Source organism: Girardinichthys multiradiatus, chromosome 19 (genome assembly GCF_021462225.1).
Source record: "Girardinichthys multiradiatus isolate DD_20200921_A chromosome 19, DD_fGirMul_XY1, whole genome shotgun sequence".
NCBI classification, from domain to species: domain Eukaryota; kingdom Metazoa; phylum Chordata; class Actinopteri; order Cyprinodontiformes; family Goodeidae; genus Girardinichthys; species Girardinichthys multiradiatus.
In genome coordinates, this window is record NC_061811.1 from 32,112,571 (window position 1) to 32,135,551 (window position 22,981).

Genomic DNA, 22,981 nt, shown 5'->3' on the forward strand with positions numbered 1-22,981 from the left:
CTGGAACGTTTCAGCCCACCACTGCAAATGCAATGTCGTGAGAAGTAAATGACTCAACTAAACCTTCTAACTTGATATTCTCATTGCTGAGTCTTTTGCCTACTCAGGACCCAGTTATCTAACAGGCAAACAGCAGCCAAAGGAATATGGCTCATGCTCATATCCCTTATGCAACAATCACCGGTAAATGTAGGTCCACTAGAGCGTGAAGGAGCTTCCTTGTAAATAAAGAATCCATTTTTAAAGACAGAGAAGTCTGACGAGACACAAATGTACCGGAGACAATGAATTCTTTTTGAAACAAAATAATGTAACAGTCTCAAATGTTATGCTAAAAAAAATCCTCTTTATGGACGCTGTAATTAAAGCTGTACCTTATTTGATGCGACGCTGAGATGAGTTGTAAAAAGATTGTCTTATGAATGTTTATTCATCTTCAACTCAGCTTTACTTCCAGAAATCAGTCTAAAGTGATTTACCAACAATATCACTTACATACTACAGTTACCTGCAAATACATGCATAAACCGTCCTTCAGCTTTTCCACATTCTGTTACATTACCTCCAAAAACCTGAGTGTATATTATTGAGATTTGATGTAATATTCCACCAAAAACAGCTCAACCGCAGCAGCAGGGGGTGAAGGGTGTCTGAACAGCAATTTTCTTGCCACAGATTCTCACTTGGAGTTAGACTCTGATTGGGCCATGCTGAAACCATTCCACTGTAACTCTGGCTGTTTATTTTGCGCTGATGTACAGCTGGAAGGTGAATCTCTGTCCCAGTCTTAAGTATTTCTCAGCTTCTAAAATGTTTTCGTCCGTATTTGCTCTGTATTCAGCTCCATACATCTTCCCATTAACTCCAACTAGCCTGCTTGTTGCAGCCACCATGTCCCAATTTGGACATGACCCATTCACAGTGACATGTTCGTTTTCTGGTATAACGTGTTTTATCTGTTGTGTTTGTCACATACAAAATCACCTTAGTCCGGTTTGCTGCCCCCCTGCAGGGCATGTGGCAAACTGCAAAACGGACTGTTATATCAGCGGCCGTCTTCCTGCTCAGAACTGTGGCTCTCTACAGCTCCTCCAGAGAAACCGTGGGCCTCTTTTGCTGCTTCACTTGCCTAATATTCTCTTTGTCCAGCTTGTCAGTTCATGCCTTGTAAATTTTCAACAATGGACACCACAATGCTGCTTTAAACTAACGCACAACTGACCTTTTAACAACTGTATGCATCATTTTTCGCATCATTATTCATAATTTAGTGCAGGTCTATCAAAACATCTTTAAATAAAACACATTTAATTTTGTGGTTGCAAGCTGACAAAACATAGCAAAAAAAAATCAAGGGGTACCTTTTGCAAGGCAGAGGAAGACAGGTGAAACACTTAATTTCCAACCTACAATTTTCAGTTTTTTACTAGATTTTCAATCTCTTCTCTGTTCAAAATTCTGTATATGAATGAAACGAAGATATTCAGAGCAAAGAGTAATCAGAATAAATTTGAAAAAACTGGGGATTTATGACACATTCAAAACAATGCAACTGCATCACAAATCAATTAAACCACAGGCTCTACTGAGCCGCATATTTGATATTTTTTTGTAATTGCCTTTAAAATCATTGACATGTTTTTACATTTTGCATGTTGCCGGTTCCTAACACTGAGCACACTGATGAGTCATTTGGGGTTTTTTCTTCTCTACACCAGCTTCTGTGGTAGAAACTGGTGCTAAGGTAACAATTTGTCTAGCATGATGGCAGCAGAAGAGTACACATCACACATAGCTGAACAGGAAGTATCTTGAGGGTAGACACAATGTGTTGGGGAAACGTACTGCGGCCACCCATGCTCTGGACGGGGAGCCACTGACAAACACATCTGTGCACGTCAATTTGTTTTACAGCAACAAGTTATACCCACCCCACTGGTGCCAACACTGGCTCTAGAAAAAACAGATGACTTTTATTTTTTTAACCAGCCATATAGTACACTTTCTTAACCCTTTATAGAGCGAAACAAGTACAGAACCATCTCAAAGTTTTATAATACTATTAAAAATTATACAGATTCAGCACACAATGATATACATCACGTTTCTGTTTCTGTTCATTTTGGCTATTGTGGATTCCTGCTAATAAACACCAAAATTCTGTACCTGAGAAAATGTAACATAAGAGCAATAAAATCGAATATTTAAAACAGAAATGTGACACTGCTGAAAAATATGTTTATGTGCTGTACAGAATATGCTCTCCATCGAGACAACTGGTAATTTACCAGTTTTCCCCATGGTTGTGCAGGACATAACATGGCCACAAGAAAGATTTTCTAATATTATGAAGGCCTAATACAATGATCACATGAAACAGATTCATTCTTGTACAAAATGCATGTTTAATGGCTTTTAAATATGTGCATGTTCAAAAAGATAACATTTTACAAATTCCTCAGACAAGTGGACTTTATGTTATAGACCTACACCAAATACCGTATTTTCCGCACTATAAGGCGCACCGGATTATAAGGCGCACCTTCAATGAATGGCCTATTTTAGAACTGTTTTCATATATAGGGCGCACCGGATTATAAGGCGCATAGAATAGAAGCGACTGCAGTCAAACATTTGAATGTCAAACGTATGCATCCACTAGATGGAGCTGTGCTAAAGAGAATGTCAACAAAACAGTCAGATAAGTCAGTCAGTCAAACTTTATTAATACACTACAAACCAGCGTTCTGATAACTCCATTCACTCTCATGGTAAGGTCTCCTCTACATAGAAATCTATTGAATAAAGCCAACCGCACGTTAGGAATGCATTGGAGTCTATGAAGTTGAAGTTGAAATCAAACGTTAGTTAAAACGTGAAAGGGAACTTTTCCCTGATTCAGTAAACACGTAAAAGAAACAGTTTGATGCACTAAATCAAACGTTAGTACTGTTAACCTTTCCTGTTTCTGTCCCCTGACCGTAGTCTGATGACACAGGGGAGACGCTTTCTCCAGGGCCGAAGTTACTAGTTTCCTCGAGGTTAACTCCCTCACTCATACGTTGCTGAGTTGAGCATGAAGAAACAGCATCAAAACACTGAGTTGTTGACGAGATTCGGGGTTCTTTTTAATGACTTTGCAGCACGTAAAAACACAGGGCTTACAGACTGATACACCGCTGCTCCGGTCGCCGTCTCTACCCACCCCACACACACAATAATACCGACGTCACTCCTTCACTCTTGATTCTCAGCTACGGCAGCACACAGCGCCACCTCTGTCCGGAGGAGTAATGTCAACATCTTCCATACACACACACGAAACATACACCCCACACACTGAGCTTCTAATCACATATAGTTCAGGCAATTCCTGCAACAGTACATTCAAACGTTATACACACACAAGTGGTGTTGGACTAGCAGTAAGCACAGTACAGGTGTTTACCGCTATTACTTCGGCGACGCCCCTGACTACGGTAGCCGTAATGCTGCAAGCGGTGCGGCTTTGTAGTTTACCAGTCGTATTGAAACATTTTGACAGAGCGCCGTGTACAACCAGTATGAATCAACTAATTAACCAATTGATCCATATATAAGGCGCTCCGGATTACAAGGCGCACTGTCAGTTTTTGAAAAAATTAAAGGTTTTTAAGTGCGCCTTATAGTGCGGAAAATAAGGTAGTGTAAAATTGGGAAATGGAAAGAAAATTATATATACCTTTGAAATTCATTTATTTTCTTTTGCTTTGCTTTATCTTTTATTTTATTTTGCCCCTTTTACTCTCATCTACCTAAACAAAAATCCAGTGCAACCATTTTCTTTCTGTGGTCACCTAACTAGTGAATACTAGTAATTCGTTGTCAGTTTAAACAAGATCCCGACAATACAAATGTGTGACGCAACTTTTAAACATCTATAGTCCTGACTCCAACTGAAAGCTGGTACAAAGTTCCCACCCTATGATATCCAGCCACTGGTCACTTCATCTTGGGTCGGCCATAATTAAAGCAGAGATCAGAGGGTTGAATAAAGCATGAGCTGTTCCAGGCCAAGAGGCTCAGGTATCACATTATATAGGGGCCTTCAAAGACAAAAGGAGTCCCTGAGCCTTACAGCGTATCCAGGGAGGAGTCATGCAGGCACAAACCTGAAAGGCAACTCCTCGCATACAGTGATAACCCCCCCCTAATACCAAGATGATACAGTCAGGGCAAGGAGGGGAGATGCAAGCCCTCTGGTGTCAAGTAAAACCTAAAGTTATTGTCCCAAAGGGCACACTCAAAGCAGTAAAACCAGACAGCTAAGGTTGGAACAAATCTGATTAGCATGAACATGACTGCAGAGACACCGAATGCTTCTATGATTGTGCAAGATAAATACCAGGAAAGAGTGTAGAGTCATTCTGAAAGTTATTTTACAGGAGAGGAAAAATGTATCGTTAGTTACCGTTGGCCATTAATGCAGTACAAGGTATTACAGCACATAATATAACACAACCCATCATTGGGAGTACAGAACTGCCTTCTCATTATCTCCATGTTGAACAGTAATGATAATGTTTTAACGACAAAAACCCCTAATTTACCAACAGTTTAATGACTTCTTCCAGCCAGGATCAATCCCAATGGTATGATGGTATGACCCCTAACCCCAGAACAAAACCTGTCCGATTTTCTTTATTCTGCATGTTGCCGTGCGTTAATCATCCGTGGTGATCAGTTGCTGTGATTTCCTCTTTCTTTAGATTTGGTCGCAGTTAAGCCTGAGAAACAGATCTTCTTTATGGAGTCTGATTTGTGAAGAAAAAGTCACGACCAACAACAGCTTTCATCAGTGACAGGAGACAACAGCATTCATCACCAAACGCATTAAAGCTGTTCCAGAGAACCTATTTTCAGCTACTTCTTTTGAAATGGGGTCAGCTGCACATTTGAGATCGTTGCTCTAAAACCTGCCCTCTGGTTGAATCTTGCCAGTGTCTCTGCTGGACAGCCACGCTAAGATGGTGGAGCTGTGCAGATTTCACATGTGTGGACAGGGTGCAGACTTTGTAAGAATGAGGAGCTATCAAATGCTACGTGGGCCTTTGCGTAAGCGGGAAATAATATTTTTTCAAATGTTTCTCTAAATGCTATCTATTTAATAAGCCAGTCTTAATTCATTCGAAGTAATCTTCTCATTGCTTAAACAAATCAGATGGTTCAATGTTGTGTATTTTTAAAAGTTAGTTAAAATGAAAAAAAAAATAAAATGCTAAAGTCAGTTAACGGCTAAACACTCCCTTGCAAAAGTATTCACATTATACGTAAAATTATTTGTAGTTTTTGTTATCTGCCCATTTTACTTTATATAACCCCAAATGATAGAGTCAACCTGTGTGTAATTTGAAGTCAGTTTAAATTACCGCTACACAATATATTGAATCTGCAAACGACTGCTTCAAAACATTATTTGGTAGAGTGGAATACTCCCACATGTAACTCCTGCTTCTGATGTAAGGCTAATGGCCGGTACACACTGTGCGATTTTGGGCCGCCGCAGACAAAAGACGACGACAGTGGGAAAATCATGGAGAAATCTTTGGTCGGGGCGTGTTGCGACCAAAGAAACCGTGCGATCAATATTTGACAGCGTCAGGTAGTTACAATGACAATCCCACAGTGTGACAGCTGCTACAGCCTACGTCTACTAATCCGCCAATAGGATTGCAGCATAAAACCAGTGCTGTGCGAAATTCAGTTCCCCCGAAACAATGCATTTCCCTGCCCACACAGCACTGGTGCTACACCTTGGGAGCGCTACATGTATTTCACCATGTAGTGTTTCCACAGAGTTCTTCATGTGGAGGTATGAGTCATGTGAGGGTAGAGTTAGTGGACAGCAGAATGGTGAGGACAATCCACTTGTGTGAGGCAAGCACACGGTGGTCACAGATTACACACAGCACAACACCAGCATCCCAAATTGGCCGCTATCCCCTTCCACGACCGCATACACATTTTCCTCCTCCTTCTCTTCATATTTGTTTCGAGGCACATAAATGCCGTAACTACTAGGACTGCGTTCCTCATTGTGTGTTTGTTGTGGTTGTCTCAGGCGGCACAGGTGGATGGTGCACACTGATGGTGTTACCTATCGCCGTAAGTCATAACCAATTTAGTAGTAAACGGTCACCGTACAATGGGCACGCACATTAAACTTGACATCGTACCAAAGATTGTTAAAATCGCACAGTGTAAGAAGGCCATTAGAGGGAAATATAATAAAAATGTGGTGGATACATCGTGATGATGGACAAGCAAAGTTCTTCCACAAAACATTTCTGTCCTAAACCCACAAAGACAAGCCATGCTTGACCATTTATACAGCAATATTTGATATGGTTGTGAGCTTTTAGAAATGATGACCCCCATCAAGCAGGAGGGGTGGTTCGGTGGTAATGACAACACTACACATAAAATCATTGTTGGCAGTCTCCCCATACCAATCTTTTTAAAACATAAATCTAAAACAAAGTCAGTGTAGCAATCCAGCTTTGTGCAGGGCAAATCTGGCATTTTATTTTCTGAGTCTTGTTTACGCTTGTAAATCCTGCTTGCCGGCTCGTCTCACAAACTATACATCATCACTACATCAGTCCTTGACCCGCGAAGCTGACTTATCCCTACATAAGTCAGCTGATGCAGGGCTGTGACTACCTCGCTGGAAGAGTAACAGAGACAGACTGACCTCAGCTCTCTTTGCCACATTGGTCCTGTCACAAAACACATGGAGACGGCAAAAAGGCACCGCAATCCCACCCTGAAGTGTTTTGTGAAAGGGGCTAAAAAAGGCCTCGAGGAAAATATGGGATGTGTTGGTCTATCACATAAAAATTCCAATAAAATATAGAGAGGTCTGTGGTTGTAATGCAATATATTGTAAAATGTTTTTGGGCTATGGATAAATTAAAAAGCTTCTTACTAAAGTTGAGTTTACATTTTTGTCTCGCAAGTTAAATTTAACAGAATAAGAATACCTTATAATAAGGTTATGAGCATAAAAGAGACAGAGAGAAAAACCACCCTGATGCAGACTGGTAGGTGAAGAAAATTAAGTACCGCTGGACGCTGAAGCTAAGCTGATGTGATTTCAACACATGCAACCAGAGGCTCAACAATCTGCCAGCTACTAGGTATATATTTGAAGCCTTCCGACTGTGCCGTCATCACACAGCGGGTTTATCTACCTGTATTGCATCACTTCTCATAATTCACATGCACAGCTCGCTACCAAGCAGGAGCCTCTCCTCTGAGAATAGAGCAGGATGATTAGTTTCTCCCACAGAATAAAACAAAGCTGCGGACAGAGACTTCTTCTCCTCCTCGCTCAAACAGCTGACATACTTAGAGAGGGGGTTTAGTGGCAGACAGCCAACCTTGACTCCCTCATTCTTTGAGATGGGCTAAGCCATGAACTACTTTCAAGATCGTCAAAAACTGTCAGCACTCTTAACTCATACCCTCAGCAAAAATAAACTGGTTGGCCAATCAAATGAAATTACTTTTGTAAATAATGGGCATTTGCTGATTATTCTAAAACATTCATCTCCAACCCTTTAATATGTGAAAACACACCTGTCATTTGCAGTGCAATGTTTTAATATGGTTCCTCATTGAGATGTACCACTTAAACCATCCGAGATAAGCTCTGATCTGTGATCTGTCCCACAACAAAACTCCCTGCCATGCCATTTACTAACTATAAACACTGACCACTAAAGAGATTCCCAGCAGGCTTACCGTGTAGTAAACGGGATGTCTAAGCAGTATGGGTGTCTTCCTGTGTTTACCTTCAGAAAATCAGCAGGCAGAAAAGTAATCTGACCACTGATGCTAGTCTTATCACTGATAGCAGCTTTGAAATCTCTCCTACATGTTATGAGTAAACCACCGTACGACCCAGAAGTCCCACAAAAGGTGCCTTACACAGTAATCTGAGACGCATTATCACACTTTACAAAAATTCATCGTGTTAAGACTATGAGTCACGACTTAACCAGGCTGCCTGGCTGTTTTAGAGGAGCAGTCGTTTTAGCCGTATGTTTCGATCCGAAGGAGCTAGACTGTTGACACCTTGTCACCAAACTTCGCAGTAAACGTATCCGCGTTTTCTACTGCAGCCAACATTTGTAACGACCGTATTATACACAAGCGATCCGTGTGACCATGTGTGAAAACAAGTCGTGACACCTCAAGTGTTGGATGACTGCTTATTTTTTGTCGGAGATGGAGCCATTCGTTTTGCCGACATACGCCCTCCTCTCAAAGTTATTCAGGTAACTTGAGAGTCGTTGGCGCATTACCAGAAAAAGGATGTAACCCACCGAATAACCTGCTACCTCCATCGGTCAGTTGGCCAAAATAGGATCTTTCCAACATGCGCAGAGTGTGGTAGACAGATTTACATCTATAATTTCCTCATTCCGTCAAACACTGGCGTTAGAAAGCGAACTAAATGCCTTGAAATCGGGAGCTAACGTAGCTGCGTGTGCCGCATTCAGAAAGGCTAGTGGTGCTTAGCTCTGCGAGCTAACCCAGACTGTAGAGATCACAGGCATGCTAGTCCCAGCAGGACTCTACGCATTTTTGTTCAACTTACCTGTGACCACCTCTGCGACCCACAAGCTGTCCCGTTGAAGCCGTCACCTATGAACCACCAGCCGTGCTGTTCCAAAATAATTCAAATTCCACAAAAAAAAAATGTTGGAGAAGCCCTCGCAGTCCAATCGCTTCAGCCACCGCCGCTGAATGGCTGCTACGCAGAGACTCAACCAAACCTCCTCCTTAGCAACGGACCGCCTCCGCGTGACCTCGTTGGGCCGCTCGCGCAGCTATGAGGTGATCGATAGTTGAAAGTACCGTAGGCAGGGTGCTTTCAACTATCGATTAAACTCACTGGTGCAATGAGGATGGGGACACTGGAAAACTACTTATTAAAAGACGTGCTTCAGGAGACTAATGCATTTATGTGACTGACTCGGTTATTTTCGCGTAAAGTTAGGGTGTGAAACCCACTATGGTAAATTTAGCATGTCGAAACTTATTTATACCCCTCAACCCGAAGATCATTTTATCAAGTACACTTGAGTTTAAGTATAAGTATATCAAGTATACAATTGATTATCTACTTGTAGTGTACTAGAAAGTATACTAACTGAATACTTCTTCAGACTAAATTGGGACATTTTTAAGTTTATAAAAGTATACTTTAAGTATACTGTTACAAGGTCATTTTAAGTTTACCAAATTATACATTAAAGTATGCAAGTACACTCATCTACATGTCCTTCTAAAAATATTAGCATATTGTGATAAAGTTAATTATTTTCCATAATGTCATGATGAAAATTTAACATTCATATATTTTAGATTCATTGCACACTAACTAAAATATTTCAGGTCTTTTATTGTCTTAATACGGATGATTTTGGCATACAGCTCATGAAAACCCAAAATTCCTATCTCACAAAATTAGCATATTTCATCCGACCAAAAAAAGAAAAGTGTTTTTAATACAAAAAACGTCAACCTTCAAATAATCATGTACAGTTATGCACTCAATACTTGGTCGGGAATCCTTTGGCAGAAATGACTGCTTCAATGCGGCGTGGCATGGAGGCAATCAGCCTGTGGCACTGCTGAGGTCTTATGGAGGCCCAGGATGCTTCGATAGCGGCCTTTAGCTCATCCAGAGTGTTGGGTCTTGAGTCTCTCAACGTTCTCTTCACAATATCCCACAGATTCTCTATGGGGTTCAGGTCAGGAGAGTTGGCGGGCCAATTGAGCACAGTGATACCATGGTCAGTAAACCATTTACCAGTGGTTTTGGCACTGTGAGCAGGTGCCAGGTCGTGCTGAAAAATGAAATCTTCATCTCCATAAAGCTTTTCAGCAGATGGAAGCATGAAGTGCTCCAAAATCTCCTGATAGCTAGCTGCATTGACCCTGCCCTTGATAAAACACAGTGGACCAACACCAGCAGCTGACACGGCACCCCAGACCATCACTGACTGTGGGTACTTGACACTGGACTTCTGGCATTTTGGCATTTCCTTCTCCCCAGTCTTCCTCTAGACTCTGGCACCTTGATTTCCGAATGACATGCAGAATTTGCTTTCATCCGAAAAAAGTACTTTGGACCACTGAGCAACAGTCCAGTGTTGCTTCTCTGTAGCCCAGGTCAGGCGCTTCTGCCGCTGTTTCTGGTTCAAAAGTGGCTTGACCTGGGGAATGCGGCACCTGTAGCCCATTTCCTGCACACGCCTGTGCACGGTGGCTCTGGATGTTTCTACTCCAGACTCAGTCCACTGCTTCCGCAGGTCCCCCAAGGTCTGGAATCGGCCCTTCTCCACAATCTTCCTCAGGGTCCGGTCACCTCTTCTCGTTGTGCAGCGTTTTCTGCCACACTTTTTCCTTCCCACAGACTTCCCACTGAGGTGCCTTGATACAGCACTCTGGGAACAGCCTATTCGTTCAGAAATTTCTTTCTGTGTCTTACCCTCTTGCTTGAGGGTGTCAATAGTGGCCTTCTGGACAGCAGTCAGGTCGGCAGTCTTACCCATGATTGGGGTTTTGAGTGATGAACCAGGCTGGGAGTTTTAAAGGCCTCAGGAATCTTTTGCAGGTGTTTAGAGTTAACTCGTTAATTCAGATGATTAGGTTCATAGCTCGTTTAGAGACCCTTTTAATGATATGCTAATTTTGTGAGATAGGAATTTTGGGTTTTCATGAGCTGTATGCCACAATCATCTGTATTAAGACCATAAAAGACCTGAAATATTTCAGTTAGTGTGCAATGAATTTAAAATATATGAATGTTAAATTTTCATCATGACATTATGGAAAATAATGAACTTTATCACAATATGCTAATATTTTGAGAAGGACCTGTATATACTACAATATACTTGTAAGTTCGCTTAGCATATTACTTATAGCATACTATTTATATACAGAAAATACACTTCTTAAAGTATTCTTAAAATTGACCCATAATGTATGTACACATCACCGCGATGTTTACAAAATCACAAGACAAATCTTGAGAACAACTTTCATTTATTTATATAACATTTTAAAACATAACGTCCAGTGTTTTTTGCAATTACCTGCCTAAATAATTAAAGGTGTGCAGTTCAAAAACAAAAAGCCTCTATGAAATGAAGCCCTGCTTTAAAAATTTAAAGGAAAAGGTGCACATTTGCATATAAAAATGTCAACACTATGAAATCCTTCTATGTAAAAAATGGAACATGAAAAAGTGTGCATATGCTTTTAAAAGTGTAGACAAAATAGTGTCTCCAACAGAGAACTGAACTCATGCCTTGTCAAAAGAAGGTAAAAGAAAAGTGCACATCTTTGGAACAAAAAATAAATATCTTGACAGAAACAAAAACGCTACTTTTATGACTTCTTTTCATGTAGTTGCTTGGCATAGTTTATATTGTTGCATTTCTTTCTTATGATTCGTCTCACATCTTGCATGGTGGTGTCTGGGAACTTCGCCTGGGCATAGACTGTGTGTGAAAAAACTTACAAAACAAAACATTACTTCAGTGTTTTATTTATTCACCATCCACAACTAACACACATGTCAAAGAGGCATAAAGCAGTGATTATCAATTATTTTCTATCCCCCTCAGGGAGCAGAAATTCTTTCTGACTACTATGGAATTTTCAACCCCCTCAAACCTCACATATATACATAAAAAATCAAGTAATGGAAGCATAAAATGCATTCATCATTTATTAAAGGTGATGTTTGAATCTTATTGCATTTAAAGCAATATAATGTTATTTAAAAATAAATGTATTTTTTTCTAGCATTTTCTCTTTCATATATTTGTACTATTTTAAGTTGCAAAACAGAATTTTTTATTCGCTTACTCGATTATTTGCCAGAATCGATAGAAAACCCGACTACTAAAATAATCGTTTACAACAGCCCTAGTGTATTACCTCCATTTGTAACAGTAAAACAGTTTTTGATTCATATAGCTAAGAAAAAAAGTGCAAATGAATCACTAGGAAGTGCATTTTTGTAGAACTTATGCAAAAACATTCAAACGGTGAACTTAAATGCAAGTAGCAAAACCTGTTATAGAGGGACTGCACATACATCACACCCCAATCAGCTACACTGAATAAGACAGAGCAATAACTGAGTGGCAAAGCAATGGGCAGCCTGCTGATGGTGACATCACATGCAAGCCCACTATAATTTACCAAAAATAAAAACATTATCTATTGTTTACCATCACATATAAGCATAATTATTTGTTGTTTGTTAGAATTGTTACATTTGTAGTGTTGATAGTGAGGGCTGATAGCGTGTTCACATGTATGTCTTTTCATATTACAAGTGACAGCAACCGAATTGATATCATGTACAATATTATAGTACATGGAACATTACAGAGCCCATATGGCGAAGTCTTTATTGGCATCACAGTTATCAACCTCTCTTTATAATTGCTGACTAGGTTTTAGATTATTTATCTTTGGTGATGAACCTCAAGCCTTTGAGGTTAGAAGGCCTCCTTGTCATCACTAATGTTCAGCTGCCACCAAAGATTCACCCAAATCTTTTGCCAAACTGCAGTTATAAGAAAGGTTTGATTTCTGTAATGTTGATAAAGATTTTTCCACTTATTATTGAGAGGGGTGGAAATAATCCAAAGATGAGGAAGGACACAAGAAAAATCATGCATACCATGTAGAGATATAACATCCATCCACCCAGAAGGTCAACCCTTGCTAAAGAACTCCACCGATCAGGCCTTTATAGCATGATGGCCACATGGGTATCACAACCCGCCTAAATTCTATAAAAGAAAAATCAAAACACTTTTGAGGTTATCAGACCAGAAGAAATAAAATTCTCTGCTCTGAGGACTGGGGACTAGTCCACAGAGAGAGTAGGATAACAGCAACTGTAGAGATTCCTCATGATTTGCTCCAGACTAATGCAACTTCCAAAATGACAATCATCCAAAACACACAGCTGAGATAACAAAGGAGTGGCGGCAGTAGTAATCTATGAATGTCCTTTAGTGGTCCAACCAGAACTTGGACTTTGATCCCAAATAGCCCACATAACTTAACCGACTTCAAGAGGATCAGCATAGAAGAATGGTAGAAAATACTCCAAAACTGGTTTGTCAAGCTTCCTGACCCACCTGTCGTGTACATGTGACCCCTTGCACATGTATATGAGATATATATATATTTTTTTAAATCAGAAAAGCTTTTAAACATTTTTTTAACATTGTTGTTATGGGGTATTGTTTATGGAATTTTGTATGAAGAAAACTAATGCATCCATTTTGGAGTAAAGCTGCAACATAACCAAATATGGAAAAAATGATGCAGTATGAATCGTTTCCAGATGTAATCTTTTTTAATATCTTGATTCACATTTGACAACACATTATTAGTAAAGGCAAGGCTTTTAATAGACCATTACTCACAGGTGATTACATGGAATTTGACTAGGAATATATTTCTGTTATATGTTGCATTGCAGGTTAATCATTAAAGTTATTGGTTTAAACATTGATTGAGAAATGTTCACACTCCAAAGTTTTAAACTATTATTATAAAAGCAGTCAAATAAAAGTACTTTTCTGCTTTAATGCAGAGGGGAAGAGTAGTACAAAGTGTATAAAGTACAATTGTGAATGTACTCAGCTTCAGTATGTATTCACTGACTATATGATATGAAATGTATCCACCTAATATACTTTGTGAGGTTATTTTCAAGCTGTAGAGACTGTTTGGATACCTCGACGTCCCTCATAGCCTTCCAAATTTCAAATAATTCCAGTTTTATAAATGTTTCCGATCATGTCAAACAGACTAAAACTCACTTTTTCCACGTTCATTGTCCTCATCTATTCTCCTGTTTGAGTGCACCGCCTCACCCCTCGATGATGACAAACTGGCCTCTCTAAAAGGCCACAAGTTTATCAGCATTCCTCGCATAGTTCTGAGGTCTACAAAGCTGCACTGTAGCATAATTTGTGGCCTCAAAGGTTACAAAGCGAACAGAGGACACAAACACACACACACACGAACAAAGTAGTCAAGCCTCTTATGTTGATGATTGCCATGCAAATGTCCTTATTAAAATACTTTAATGGTAAGTTCTCCTTCTCACTGTCAAAGACTTACGCTATTGCTTTTTTGTTTCCTTTTTTTAATTTTAATAATAACCAACTGCTTTTATGTTATGTATAAAAAGTATGCCCCAAAACCCCATCTATTATGCTTTCAGTGATGAAATGTTATCTTTTTTGTGTGAGTCCCTCCATTTCTTTTATTTGTTAAGATATTCTGCCATCTTGCGGTCAACCTTGGTAAGTTCAAAAATGACGTTCACTGACTCAGACGCTCGTTAGACCTTTTTTCAGGAAATAAGCTTACTAAAAATGAGCCTAATGATTTTATCAAAATCTCAACAAGAAGTCGCTGATAGGACGATAGTTTTTAACTGAAATATATTTGCAATGGTAGAAAAAAACAGCCTTAATGAAACCTGAGCACAAACCAAATTCATTTGACAATGTTAGAAGCAAGTTTTATATAACAAAATGTAAATAAGACATCAAACCTTTAGATGATGTTTGAGAATCAGGTTAGTTCATCACCTAATGCAAGGAGCTTACCTGGGATTGGATCCTCACTATGATGGGCGTGGGAGTGATGGGCTTTGGTCCATGTGTTTAGGACCTATCCTGTATCAATTCTTTGCTTTCTTTTATTGGGGCTGTGGGTGAGGAAGACTGTCGTGTTGCTTGTGTTGGGTGACCTGTGCAGCCTAGCTTGCACCCTATGCTGACTTTAGAGTGCAATGTTCTGAGCTAGAGGGAGAGGGTAGGACCTGGGGCTCCTTTCCTGACATATGTGATGTGCGGGATGCTTTGTACAGTGGATTTGATGTGATTTGCATGGATTTAATCACCTGCCGTCCTAAGTGCAGGTTTATGGTGAGCAGGTTTATGCTCTGCAGCGTGTAGTAGCGACCAGAAGACATGTCCTAACTTTCTTATTTAACTTTGTTAAATAACTGGTATAAAAATATTCTAAATAAAAAAAAAAAAACACTTGACAAAGTTAGTTTCAGAGCTAACAATCACATTGTCTCATAAAATAAAACTCAATTTATTTTATTAATTTTTTAAAACACTAGACCTTTTTAGAAATCAATCAGCTCTCCATGAGTAACTCTTAAAATAATCCCGAGGTGAACACAATCACCAGGTCTTCAAAATTATCTCTAAATTGGCCAAATCTGGATTCTGATGAGGTTTCAACCCTGACCCACTATGCTTTGCAAAATCATTCATAGCCCTTGAATTTCTTCAACGTTTTAAAATTTACATCAAAGTACATTGCATTGTGTTAAGAATTTCTGTTTTGGACCAACACAAATGCTGAAGCAGGAGGAATACATGGAATCAGGAAACAGTGGTGTATATGTGTATTCAGCCCCGATTCAATCATAGTCGCAAGTCTTTTGGGAGCATGTCTACTGGCTTGTGTTGCCTCATCCTCTTTGCAAACTAGCTCCAGCTCAGTCAGACTGGATGGAGAGTGCCTGTGAGCAGCAAATTTCATATCCTATCACAGATTCCCAGTTGGATTAGGTCCGGACTTTGACTGGGCCACTCTAACATAAATATGCTTTCATCTAAACCATTCTATTGTAGCCGTGGCTTTATGTTTAAGACCATTTTCCTGTTGGAAGGTGAACCAGGGCTTCAGTCTTAAGTGTTTTGCCGACTCTAACAGTTTTTCTTTCAGGCGACGTCCTATTTAACTCCATCCATCTTCCCTTTAACTCTGACCAGCTGTCCTGCGCCTGTTGAAGAAAAGCCTCCCCACAGCATTATGCTGCCTCTATATTTCAATGTGGATAAAGTGATGTGCAGTGTTGGTTTTCCTCCACATATTGCATTTTGCATATAGGACAAAAAATATTTATTTTGGTCTCAGAGCCCCTTCTTTAGCTTTAATATTGCTTTCTTCTAACAATGGATTTTTTCTTACTATTCTTCCATAAAGGTTAGATTTGTGGAATGCACAACTAAGCTATCCTGCAGAGAGATTTTCACAGCTGAGCTGTGGATCTCTGTAACTCCTCCAGAGCTACCATGAATCTGTTGGCTGCATCTCTGATTTATGTTCTTCTTAACTAATTAGCAGACTTCTGGTTGGACTGGATTATATTTAGGGACATCAGAGTAAACAAGGCTAAGTAAAACTACCTGTCTGATTTTTATTTGTAAAAATAACTGACAATCATGTAATTTTTCTCCACTTTGCAACTATACTTCCCTTTGTGTTGGTCCATCACATGAAATCCCAATAAAACACATAAGATTTGTGTTTGTAAGGTAACACAATGTTGAAAGGGTCATGAATACTTTTACAAGACACTATATAGCCAATATGTGGGATACAAGGATTCAGTGAACAACAGATTTAAACTAGAATGGGTTTTCTATTGTACATCTTTAGAAATGTCCACTTTTCATTTATTCATTTGAATTATGTTCTTGTTGGCGTTTCCTTTATTAATATCTGTGAAGAAGAATGCAGGCGTTTAATTTGCAGGTTTTCCCTAAAATGTGAAAGTTTCCGACTACCGACAGCTTACACTTTTAGAAAACATGAATTAAATTGTCCTGCCATTATCTAACTTTCTCTTCAATAAAATATTATTATTCTCATACAGTTTAACCCAAAATTATTCACACCCGTGGGAGATTAACGTCACCTTCTAATTTGATCAGCAGGTTTCTACTGACTGGAAGTAATATTAACGTTTTGGAGCTGCTCGGCCAGAGTCCTGACTTGAATCTGATAGAGAATCTGTGGAGGCTGCTATAGATTAGGGAGATGGCAAGGAGGACTTCCAACTTACAAAAACATGGAGCTCATCACCAAAGATAAATCGTGGAAACCATCAAAAAGCTGCTTAGAAAGGTTTGATTTCTGTAACGTCAATAAAGATTTTTCCACTGATTATTGAGAAGGGTAGAAATAAATTTTGAGCTGCCATTTTTGAATGAAATGTAAAGAATAGATAAATTGTTTTTCTTTTGCTCAAAATGGATACTCCTTCATTGATTTATTGTCTGTCTCAGTACTTATCAGGAACGACCTTCTTGCTTGAATGAAAATGTAATGTACCTGGAGTGATTAATAATTTGGGGCTGAATTATATTCATTCAATGTATCTGCGGCCTTTTTGAGTTTGTATGAACCAGATTTGATTTTCTTTTTGTTTTTTTAGAGTGGGGGGACAAGCCACTGCAATGAAGTCTGTTTAATAAATAAATAAATAAATATATATATATATATATATTTATATATATATATATATATATATAAAGGAGTGCATAAGTAAATAAATAAAGCCATTTAGTATTGGTTCTCCTAAAAACAAGCATGATTTGTCTTCAGAGCAGGCAAACCTTCCATGAAACCTGTCTGACCTTGCCATCATAACTCATCCAGACAGCAGATCCTGCTGCAACATTTATTAGAGTGTAACCAAATTCATAAAACTCATCCAATAATCATTTTAATGATAACAGGCCACCCCTTCTACCAGCAGAGTTTAATCTTCAATTTTCATGTTTATTTTTTCACTCACGATTTAGGAACCGCATTTTTCTGAAAATAGGAACTGTGCCGCATCTAAAAGTTGCGTCATGCATATTGTGGATATTGCCGCAGAGCATTCCAGTTTTCTGATCATGAGGATCAAGATAGTGACAGAATAGATTCAGCAGGTCAGCGCAGCTAAAATAATGTCTGGATAAAGCACTATGTGACTAATATGTGTTTCTCAACCCCACCCTTTAACTCCCTCCATGTCTCAATTCATCTTAAGACCGACGAACAGTGCTTCTATTTCACAATAAGAGATCAGTCAGAGTTCAACCGTGATGGATTGCCCTTGGCAGACCGAAAAAAGGGAGGCATAAGCCCTTTAATTATCTCGAGAGCTCTGATATTTAACAACGGATGAATAAAAAAGTAGATTAAATCCAAAGCTTAATTTGGAACATTTGCTTGTCTTTGTGTTTGCTTTCTTATTGAAGGTGCAATGATTTACAAAGTTTTTTGTTCCCCTCCAACCTTTTCCCATTTTTTTCACATAACTGCAATAAATATCAATGTGTTTTACTGTCGCTAACACATAATTTTGAAGAGGAAAGAAACTGTACATGGTGTTCTAAAATTATGACCAATAAACATCCAAAAAGTGGGATGCTGTATTTGTGTTAAACCCATTTACTCTGAGACCCATAAATAAAATCAACCTCTTTCAGAATTTCTCCTATTAGTTAAAAAAGCCCACCTGCGTGTGATTTAATATCAGTATAAATCTAGTTATTCTGCTTGGTCATCCAGAAATAGAGTAGAGCAAAAGTGCCAACCAAACAAGACATGGCAGGCTGACAGGCCGGGCAAGGAGAGCAGTGATCAGCAAGGTAGCCAAGAGGCCCCTGGCAACTCTGGAGGAGCTGCTTAGATCCACAGCGCCTGGGGGTAGAATCTGATGACAGGTGAACTATTACTTGTGTATACCACAAATCTAGTTCATTTGGAATTGGATCATCCACTTTTTTGTTGCAAGAAGAAAGCCATTGTTGAAAGAAAACCAGAAGAAGTGTGGGAGGATACACCAAACATCCGGGTGAAGGTGCTTTGGTCAGGTTAAACAAAAACTTCACTTTTTGGCCTATGTGCGGAATAAAACTAACACCACACAATACCCTGAAGGCAACATCCCCACAGTGAAAAATGTCAGTGGAAGCAGAGATAAGGATGCTAGTCAGAGATAACAGGAAGGCGGATGAAGCTACATACAGGGCAATTCAGGAAGAAAACCTGTTAGAAGCTGCAAAAGACATCAGACTGGAGTGGAGTTTCACCTTCCAGCAAGACAACAACCCTAAACATACAGCCAGAGCTGCAATAGAATGGTTTAGATGAAAGAATATTCATCTGTCAGATGTAGTATTTGACCAAAAAAAACATCACACAATTTTGATTTTGTTTATTAATATTAATAATATATGCAGCAATGCAATTGTCTTTGCAACCACATTTTATTTTTAAAACAACATGTAGATTACTTTACACAAAAACAATAACCTGTTTCCGATATTTACATGAAATTTTATAGAGACAGAACCAAAAGGAAAAATAAAACATTCTTTGGGTCTGACCGTGCAAACGAATAAATAATGTCCTGACAGTGCTTTGTTAATCAGCAATAAAAAGCTCCCATTTTTATTGAGCTATATACAAAGCTGCCCTGTCCTCAGTCTTTCCTGCACCTAAACGAGGTCACTTTACAAAAGCAGTGACTTTGACTGAAGAGTTGATCAGGTGCAGCTCAGCTAATTTGCTACAGTAACAGTTTGCACTTGTCAAATCGTTTTAAATGAAAGCAAATTGTGGACCGCAGTAGAAACAGAAATGAAGAAGTTAAATGTGCAACATATTCAGTGGAAAGCTTAGAATATATACAACCCCAATACCAATGAAGCTGGGACGTTGTGGAAAACGTAAATAAAAAATGAATACAATGCTTTGCAAATCCAGTTAAACCTATATTCAACTGAATACACTACAAAGACAAGACATTAACCAGTCAATCTGATAAACTTGTTTACGTTGCAAATATTCACTCATTTTGAATTTGATGCTTGCTACATGTTCCAAAAAAAGCTGGAACAATTACATTTATCAAATTGAGCATCAAATATCTTGTCTTTCTTTTTCAATTGCATGTAGGAAGAGGATTTGCAAATAACTGTATTCTGTTTTTATTTATGTTTTGCACAACGTCCCAACCTTATTGGTGTTGCAGATGATTTGCAGCATCCTTGAAGGATGAAACACTATACACAAAAGACTTCAGGTGGTTTTTCTTAACAAGGCCTTAAAATGAGCAGACAGAGGTTGACATCAGAAAAGCAGTTTTCACTTCTTCTGTGCCTCAGCAACTCCACAGATTCCACCCGTGTCCTTCTGCGGTCCACCTCCAGAATCTTCCCCCTTGCCCCTACCCTTCCCTTGCTTCAGGCGATAACTTGCGGCTCCCATGACTGGCCAGCCATCTGGGGGCGACACTGCGAGATAACCAGAGGTCCGTTTGTGCCCTGGCTGTCAAGGCAGAGGCCGCTCACCATGTGCTGAAGAGCTGGGCCTCTGGGCTTCCACTTCTGCAAAGAGAAAGGGGGGGAAAAAAAGCCGTTTCAGTCTGTACAGACACCCTGGCACGCTCTCTGGTTTGTATTCCATGATGTGAATAAGCACAGGAGGTTCATGCTAGTAATGAGTAATGGCCTGATTCAGACTTGGATTAGAGTAATCACGTGAATTACTGACTAACAGTATGCACGGTAGATAGGTCACAGAACATCCAGATGCACTGCCCCTGGAAGCAGGCCATCCCACGAGGACAGGGACAGTTTGCATTAGATGATAATGTTTGGAGTTATGTGCTGTAGACATCTGTGGATACTAATCATCATTAAGGTGGTGGTAGTAGATGTCCTTCCCTCCCCATATTTTATTGTTATTTTGTTTCAGAGAAATAGCCATATTTATGCACATCATTTTTTTTGTTTGTGTCCCATTTCTTATTATTATGTTTACAGAGGGCCTAAAATATACAAACGGACTCAATTATATACACCCAAACTAATAGTTTTAATTAAATGTTGTTCAGCAGTTTTTTAAGTCATCAATAAGCTTCTGGCATAATTCAGGCTGGATTTTAGACCACTCTTTTTAGCAGAATTGAAAGAACTAATTTAAATGTGTTTTTTTCCTGTCAAAGACCCAGTTTAAGCATTATTAGTCATTCCAGTCCCTAATGTAAACCTGCAGACTTTATTCCAAATCCTGTTTTAGTGCGTGTTTGGGATTATTATTCTGTTGGAGCATCCAACTGTGCCCATGTTTCAAACATTTGGTTGTAGATCTGAAGGAATATTTGAAGATAATCCCCCTTCTTAATTACTCCACTCACTTTGTGTGATGCACCAGTAATTCTAAGGGTCTCCTTCAGCATGACACTGCCACAACTACAATGAGTCACTGCTACCACTATGCCTGACAGCTGGTTTAGTGTTCTTAGGTTTTGGACAGTCAATAGTTAGAGGTATTATAACAAAGTGGATTAAACAGCAAATCAGCTATGAGTCAGGGACAGTGCATGCTGAGGCACATAGTGTGCAGTAGTCACCAACTGTCTGCAGAGTCAACAGCTACAGACCAAACTTCACATGGCCTTCAGATTACCTCAAGAAGAGTGTGTAGAGAGCTCCATGGAATGGGTTTCCATGGCTGAGCTGCATCCAAGCCTTACATCACCATGTGCACTGCATAGATGCCACTAGACTAAAGAGCAGTGTAGACGTGTTGTCTGAAGTGAAGAATCCTGCCTCGCTGGTTGGGAATCTGATGGATAAGTCTGGGTTTGGCAGTTGCCAGGAGAACATGACTAGCCTGACTGCATAGTGTCTGGTGTAAAATTTGTTGCAGAGGGGATTGTTGGGTAGGGGTGATTTTTGGGATTTTGGCTTGGCCCCTAAGTTCCTTAATGCTCTAGCATAAGAATACAATTTGGACAATTTTATGCTCCCAACCTTTGGGTAGAGTTTGGAGATGATCCCTTCTTGTTTTAACATGAGGTCCAGAAGGTGCACCAAAGGTGCATAAAGACATGGTTGAGTGAGTTTGGTGTGGAAGAACATGACTAGCCTGCATAGAGTCCTGACCTCAACCTTAAATAACACATTTGGGATGAATTAGAGGAGAGACTGTGAGCTACAACCGTCTCATCCAACATCACTGCCTGGCCTCTCAAATTGAAGCAGAGGCTATTCTCTAGGTGGCCACTGACTCAGTTCAATTTGATGTTCAACTGGCTTATCTGGGGACAGTGACTCTAGTGTACCAGCATCATTTAGTTTATGGTAGGCTTGTCGTGGTGGTTAATGGGTGGTTCCTGATCACCCTTAACTAATTTTCATCTCAGTCAGAGTGTGGGCCAGATTAGTAATACTTGGACACAGGTGGATGTTCAAATTGGATGGGTTAAAACAGGTTCTGGAATGGGTAAAGGAGTTAAGATTAAGTTTCTGGAAAGGGCTTGTCCTCAAAAGCACAGAAAACCAAACAATTTAAACAAATTCTACTAATTCTGAAAAGAAGAGTGGTTAAATTATGCCTAAAGCTCGTTGATGGCTTCAAAAAGTGACTTATTTATCTACAACATGCTAAGGGACTTTTTGGGACTTATTGCTATATATTAATGGGGACTATGTATATATTTGAGCCTGTATGTATAATTCTCCCATTTGTGGACCTGTATGTTGCATCTTGGTATCCTAAATGCATCACTAAAAGCCCAAAAATAAAGACATTTATGACCATAGTCAATTTATGTAAACCTCTGATCCCAACTGCAAATGCCAAGAGAGAGATTTTTAAACGCTAACAGAGAAAAACTTTGTTTTTAAAATAAAATGGAGAAATATTTTACAGTTTAAAAGCTTTACAAACTGTTTATTGATGTTTGCCTGCTTCAGTTTACCATTTCTGCCTGGAAATCTGTTCCTGTTTGCTAACAAATGGCAGTTTAGAACAGAATAGAAAAGAAACCTTTATTCATCCCACAGCACTAAATAAATCAATGAATAATCCACACAAGTAAAAAAAGTACATAAAAAATATAGGAATAATTTATAAAAGAGACAATAATCTAGGAGATTTTAAAAAAATCACATTATGTGCAGAAAGATAAACACATTTCTAAGCAATATATAAAACAGATTTTTGTCTGGAGTGAATTTCAATATTGCACGGGTGTATGATGAATATGTATTCAGTGGACAGCTTT

General features: G+C 39.3%; 2 protein-coding genes across 5 annotated transcripts in view; both read right to left on the reverse strand.

Moving 5' to 3' along the window:
• The window catches only part of numb (NUMB endocytic adaptor protein), a 64,372-nt gene extending 55,538 nt beyond the window's left edge, over nucleotides 1-8,834 (reverse strand). For 3 of the 4 annotated variants that reach the window (XM_047345419.1, XM_047345417.1, XM_047345416.1), the window contains exon 1: nucleotides 8,645-8,833. The gene's annotated coding sequence lies outside the window, so the exon portion shown is untranslated. Of the gene's footprint in view, nucleotides 1-8,644 lie in introns of all 4 variants that reach the window. The other variant, XM_047345418.1, reaches the window with a different exon arrangement.
• A 10,271-nt stretch (nucleotides 8,835-19,105) lies between these two features.
• galnt16 (UDP-N-acetyl-alpha-D-galactosamine:polypeptide N-acetylgalactosaminyltransferase 16) overlaps nucleotides 19,106-22,981 on the reverse strand; it is a 63,993-nt gene continuing 60,117 nt past the window's right edge. Inside the window, exon 15 of the mRNA XM_047345129.1 lies at nucleotides 19,106-20,294. Within this exon, the coding sequence (XP_047201085.1) occupies nucleotides 20,151-20,294 (144 nt within the window). The 3' untranslated portion in view covers nucleotides 19,106-20,150. The remainder of the gene's footprint in view (nucleotides 20,295-22,981) is intronic.